The sequence below is a fragment of the Nestor notabilis genome, unplaced genomic scaffold, assembly GCF_000696875.1.
Source record: "Nestor notabilis isolate BGI_N333 unplaced genomic scaffold, ASM69687v1 scaffold153, whole genome shotgun sequence".
NCBI lineage: Eukaryota > Metazoa > Chordata > Aves > Psittaciformes > Psittacidae > Nestor > Nestor notabilis.
In genome coordinates this window covers 40,775-47,120 of record NW_009921307.1, presented here as the reverse complement: position 1 = coordinate 47,120, position 6,346 = coordinate 40,775, and the positions used below count along the sequence as shown (strand labels likewise).

Below are 6,346 nucleotides of genomic sequence, written 5' to 3'. Positions count from 1 at the left end.
CCTGACGAAGCCTTATTCACCTGCACAGACAAGCCAACCTTGTCCCAGCCTTTCTGCCCTGTCCTAATCCCAGACTGGTTTAGGTTGGACAGGACCTTAAAGCTCATCCAGCTCCAACCCCTGGCATGGGCAGGGACACCTTCCACTAGAGCAGGTTGCTCCAAGCCCCTGTGTCCAACCTGGCCTTGAACACTGCCAGGGATGGGGCACCCACAGCTTCTCTGGGCACCCTGTGCCAGCACCTCAGCACCCTCACAGGGAATCATAGAATGGTTTGGGTTGGCGACTCACACTAGACCATGTTGCCCGAGGCTCTGTCCAACCTAGCCTTGAAGAACTCCTTCAAAAGATCTAACACAAACCCTCCAGCAGCACTTCAGCACAGACTCTTCTGCCAGCCCCAGCAACGGGGAGAGCCTTAACACACCTCAGGACCGAGCAATCGTGACGCCGATTCAAGCAGTCTGAGGCTTCATGCAAGAAGCAGGCACTACACTGGGAACAGTGGCTGGTTTGCAGCCCTGCTCCTGCCCCGGACAAAGGCCAGTCTCCAGCAGTGACCTGCAGAGCACTGCTCCCTCCAGCTCAGTGCCCCGGGGCCTGAGGCTATTTTCTTGCATTCAGAAGAACCCTTGAGCATTTACCACTTCCAAAAAGCATCTAAGCCCAGGACTGCTGAAAAGAAAAGGCTTCATTAAAACCAAAGCATACTCTACCCCCTAAAGCCCCAAAGGTCCAGGAACAGACAGGACATGAAATCAAGTAAAATGAAACCTTTGCAATTGTTGAAGGGCACAAATAAGTGCCAGCGAAACAGGATTTGACTTGGTGGATTAGTGACTGCTTTCTATCAACTGTGCACCAAAGCCAGCCTGAAGTCAGGTAATTTAATTGGCAAAGGAGTTGTTACTGAAGCACAACGTGCACAATGCCTCCCAGCCCCTTGACTGCTCTGGAAGTGCTGGAGACTGAACACACACACATGAGCACAGCAGCCTCCACACTGGCAAGGCAGAGGCCAAAGGCAACCTCTCCAGGTTGGGAGCTGACATCTGGCTCTACCCCATCACCATCAGAACCAGCTGGAATGGCTTCGGCCTCATGCTTTGCCCTGCTCTGGTCTCCTCCCAAATTGACAGTGACAAACTGATCCACACGAACCCTTAAGCTCTGTGACTCTGGCTGAGGGGAAACACTTGCAGACAAGGCTTCACCCCAAAAGGCTCAGAGGGGCAGAAGCCCCTGTTATGGGCCCACAGCACCTGCTCTGCCCATCACCTGCCAGGCTCAGGAGCTGGCTCACATTCCCAGAGAAGGGTGAGGTGGCATCCCCCAAACCAGAGAGCCTTGTGTGGCAGTGCTCCAGGCTGCTCACAGCCCTGAGCACTGAGTACCAGGCTCAGCTCTCACAGCACGATCAAGCTGCTGCCCTGTTGCACATCCAAAAAGACAGCCCAGTAGGCTCTGTAACACTGCCTTCCCACTCCCAACACATCCATGTACCTGAGCGCTCACCTTCCTTCCCACCCACCACACCTGCACGCTGCTCCTCTTTCAGTTCTGCAGGGGCAGTGGTATAAAGTCCCAGGATGTCCCCTTTACAGGCACAAAAAGAAGGAAAGAAAACGTTGGTGAAGACAGTGTTCAGATTTGAAACCCCTGCTCCCCATCAGAGCAACTCTGGATCATTGAACACAGATGGTCCTGACCTGCTGGCCTCTTGTATGCTGCATTTGCATAAATAACACGCACAAAGCCATCACTTGGGAGACATCTGGAGGGGCTTAGCTGGGATTGAGGTTTTAACAAGGCAATGAACCAGCTTTCAGCATCAAATGGCAGAGGCAGAGCTGTAGACCCAGTGCCAACAGTCCCTCTGAAGCAGAGATGCCCTTTTTCTTGGGGCCAAGACTGATAATAATAACTCCCATTACCTTCTGATAGGGAACAAAGACTTTTGCATCTCTTCTGAAGGTGACAACAGCAGCCATTCCAGTCAGGACCCTACAACAACCTTCAGATTAATAAGTGGTTGGGAGAAAAGGTCCAGCAGGACGAGTCCAGCACTAAATAGCTCAGACAACCACCACAGAGAGATGCAGGCACCAGCCACTGAAGGTCTGATGTGCACTGTCCTGGACACATTTCTGCAGCCCAAGCCTCCAACCTGCTTGGGGACCAGCAGCTCCTGCAGACCCTGCTGAGGCTGCAGGCCAACACATAGCAAATGTGAGCAAGAGGAGAGCTTCTCTTCACCCACTAAGGGACTCTGGCAACATTGCAGAGCTCCTCTTCACCTCCTGATCCCATTTGTGTCACTGCCTGAGGGCGCTTGACTTGCAGCATCCAGTTCCATCGCCCCTACTCCTCCTCATCCAGGATGCACCCTCCAGGGCAACAACAAAGTGCTCCTCAGTCCTGCCTAACCTTGAGTGCCAGAGGCAGCAGCTGTGAAGGCAGAAAGGGAAAGACAGGACGTTGTTTGCTGAGCCCTGCCAGCCACTGGGCACAGTAACTCCAGCCCTCACCTGCTGCTAACAGGAGCCAGCACGCTCCTTAAGATGCAGAGCAGAGCCTGCAGGATCATGCTGTGACATGGAGCCAAGAGCTGCACCTACGCAGGGGTCTGCAGCTGAACGTGTCTGCGCTGCTGCCAGCAGCAGTCTCCCAGGGAGCTTTATGCCATTTGAGAGAAGAAGAATCATTGCAAAGGCAGATAAATAGCCATAGGCAAACACAGCCCTTTGCAGCTCTTCTCTCACTCCCTCCAAAAGCAACATGACATTTCCAGTGCCCTTATCTATGTCTGGTGGCATAGATCCACCTGTGGGATGACAGGAACAGCCCTGCTCCAGGTCCTATCACTCTGCCAGTGACAGGAGCCAGCACCAAACTGCTCTGCAGGATGCAGACTGCTCCCCAGGAGCAAGGTGGGGGTGAGGAAAGGAGGGAGGAGGCTGTAGAGGCAGCTACAACATGAATGGGATTTCAAACACTTGAAGATGGAGCTCTCAACAAAAACCAACACATTGGAGAACCTGGTCCTGATGCATTCTGGCATTCATGGGGATAAATAAGCAGACACAATTCCAAGCAGTCACCTTCAAAGACTTGTAAGGCTGCTGGTGCTGGGTGCCTTGCATGGCTGCACAGAGCCTGCTGGCCTGGTACACCAGCAAATCAATCAACCACTTCAGTCGTTTCACTGATTTATTGATGTCCCTGTGCCATGACAGGGGCCATCACCCATCCTGCACCCAGCAGCAAAAAGGCAAGAAAGTCAGATCATGGTAGTTACTGATGACACCCAAGTGGCCAACTGGATATACCTGACCTCAGAACATGCATGTACAAGCTCATTTAACCCCAGGCAATTAAGAGGCAGCATTTCTCAGACTGGAAAAGCTGTGAGTATTGCTGGGCTTGGGTAGGACAGAAATGAGCCTTTAGGAATCACTTCTGAACCTCCTACAGGGCTCAACCACACAACTCAGCCATGCCAGCACACCTACTACAGCTCCTCCAGAAATCCAAACCAGCCACTCGCTTCTGCCTTGGGAAATGATGGAGACAGGAGTCTGTGCTCCCAAGTACAGGCTGTTTGGCACTGCCAGAGAAGAGAGAGTGGGCATGTACCAGAACCCAGAGGCTATGTGACCTCCTGAAGCTCCATGTGCTCTGGGCTCAATCCTCCACACACAGCAGCTGTAGAGCTCAGCATCATGGAAGGTTTATTTAAAGCCATGGAGGACATAAAAACTATAGTATAAAAGATACTAAAAGAGTCTCCTGAGCCATAGCAGCCCCAGGTGAGTCCATGGAGTTTAGTCCTGCAGCACTGGAGCCTTTTTCTCTTTTTTTTTCTTCTTGGCTTTGCTCTGCTTCTGCAGGGGCTCCTGGCTGACACTCCCCTTGGTTTTCTTTGCAGCTGGAACCTGCTTGGCTTCATTGCTGCCATCACCTTTCCTTTTTCTGTTCATATTCTTTTTCTTCTTGTGAGCCACAGCATCTCCTCCATTAACAGCAGCCTCCCCACTGCCCGCTGTTGCTACTCCGTTCTCCCTGACCCCTCTGTTCTGATTCTTGTGTTTGCTGCCACCAGGCATGAGGCCTTTCTTCTGCTTGGGGGTTTCTGTTCCCAGGGGCTGCTCTTCTGGGGCTCCTGGTTCTCCACCTTCACTGGCTGCTGGTGCTACCCCATTCTCCTGGATGCCTTTCTTGCGATTCTTGCGTTTCTTGGTCTCTGGCAAGAAGCCTTTCTTCTTCCTTTTAAACGACCCTGCTTCCTGCTCAGGCTTATTGGCTGTCTTGTCTTTCTTGGGCTTCCTGCAGAGAGAACACCAAAGATCAAGGACAACTTAATTCACAGCCAGGGAACAGTGCGATGATCCATGCGACAGGAACCACAAACAGGCAGAAGCACAAGAAAGGTGCAAGGAAGCAGAGGCATGCTGCAAGGAGGAGTGTTATCCCTGGAGGTGGTCCTCAGTCTGCACAGGGACTGGTTAATGAACAGCAGGAGCCAGACCAGGACTCAAGAAGGCACATGGAGACCTGAGGAAGAACACCCATTCCACAGACGAGGTAACACTGTACCTTGCCAAACATACCTGCCTGCGGCCCCATGCAAGGCTGCCGAGACACTGTCTGCAAGTCCAAGGTGACAGCTCCAGGCCTTCACTGTGCCAACAATCCCAAGAGGTCCTATTCCAGCAAGAACCCACAACAGACCTTTCCAATCTTATCTAGGCAGCCTTTCTGTGCACATAAGACAGCCACTGCTCCTGCTGCTCTCTGACAGAGCCCAACAGCAACTTCACCACCACCCAGTCTATGCTGCTCTGCACCAGCTCAGTTCCCAGAGAGGAGCCCTGAAAAGTAACCAGGCTGTAATTTCACGGCCTGGTTTTCAATGTGAAGCATTCTGGAGAGTTTTTCAAGCTGCATCTCCTCAGGGTAGAAAACCACTATCCTGACATCCTGATGTTAGCATTTCCCTCTCAGCACCGCCACCAGGATCCTAAGCCTCCAACCTGCTTGGGGACCAGCAGCTCCTGCAGACCCTGCTGTGCTCCAACTCACTTACACAAACATCTCTGTGTCACAGCAAGTTGGCATCAACAGTGACAGCAGACTGCACCCCTGAACCCCAAGCTCTTCCTTATAGAACATGCACAAGCTCATGTTTCCTACCTTAACTATCCCCTTCCTAGCTGCAGTCTACTAGCTCCTTATCCTTGGGCCAGCTCTGGCAGAACAATGCCAGGGAACCTGTGTGAGACTGGAAAAGGGCCCAGGGCTGTGGTCATAAGGCTGGCTGAGGCCACTGTGCCCTGTTCAGAGCATTAGAAGGGGCCACAACAACAGCTTCAGCTGCCTGGTACAATTCCTCCCTGCCCATGAACCCTCTCACAGTGAGCCACATGCCAGCGTTTCCCTCAGAGCCTCTTGCTGGGGTGAGATACCACAGGGTAGGCCACCCACAGCTCCCAGTCATGAGCAGAGCACCCAGCATTGCCTAATGCTGTGTGTTTCACTAAATAGTGCCAGCAGGAAGGAGAAAAGATCCTACACTTCATTTTTGCCCCGGAACAGAAGCCTAATCCAGCTGCCATTTAACACAGGAGCACTAAAGCATGAACACAGAATGCTCCCCAGCTTTCAGAGCTGCAAGGCAACCACTCCAAGCATTGGGATGGGGATCCAGACACTAAGGAGCACACAAATCACTGGGAGAGGATTGAAGGTCCTGGCATGTACTCTCCAGTATCCGGTCACATTCCTGGACAGCTACGCATTCCCTCCAGCCTCACATTTGCTGAACCAATCCAACAGTGCCTCGACTTTCTTTCTCTTCCTGCTTCCCCACATCAATGAAGACAGGCAGCCAGTGCACCAGGCAAGCCAAGAAGCTGAAGCAGCAAGCATATACATACGTGTAATTCAGCCAACGCATGACATTCCAGTAGAGAGAATCAAGACGTGCAGAATTCCCAATGCCTTCTGGCTGGTTCAGACCTAACAGCACTTTTTCCACCTCAGTCAGCTTCACGTGCAGATGCTGCAAGAGGCAATTACAGACAGTCTGCAGAGTGTACTCAGAAGGGGCACTCAAACCCAGGCCATCCTCAGCAGGAACAGCCAATCCTGCCTGACTCCTCCAAGGCACTGCCCTAAGCCCCACTTGCAATACCACTTCAGTTGGAGGGCAAAACCTGGTGAACCACACCAGGCCGTAAGGTACAGAGTTTGCTTGAAAACTGAGTCTCTAGCACGAGAGGCACCAGTCTGGCAGCTAGAATTGTACTGGCATAAAGGGGACTGAAAGGGCCTTTGGTCCTCTTTT

At 52.3% G+C, this 6,346-nt stretch overlaps 1 protein-coding gene across 1 annotated transcript in view; it reads right to left on the bottom strand.

Annotated features, from left to right (window-relative positions):
* Window positions 1–3,824: 3,824 nt before the first annotated feature.
* Window positions 3,825–6,346, bottom strand: part of LOC104403049 (myb-binding protein 1A-like protein) — a gene marked incomplete at its 5' end in the record, with an annotated part of 43,254 nt that continues 40,732 nt past the window's right edge. Inside the window, 2 exons of the mRNA XM_010011081.1 lie at window positions 3,825–4,326; window positions 5,937–6,061. Coding sequence (XP_010009383.1) covers window positions 3,825–4,326; window positions 5,937–6,061 — 627 coding nt within the window. The remainder of the gene's footprint in view (window positions 4,327–5,936; window positions 6,062–6,346) is intronic.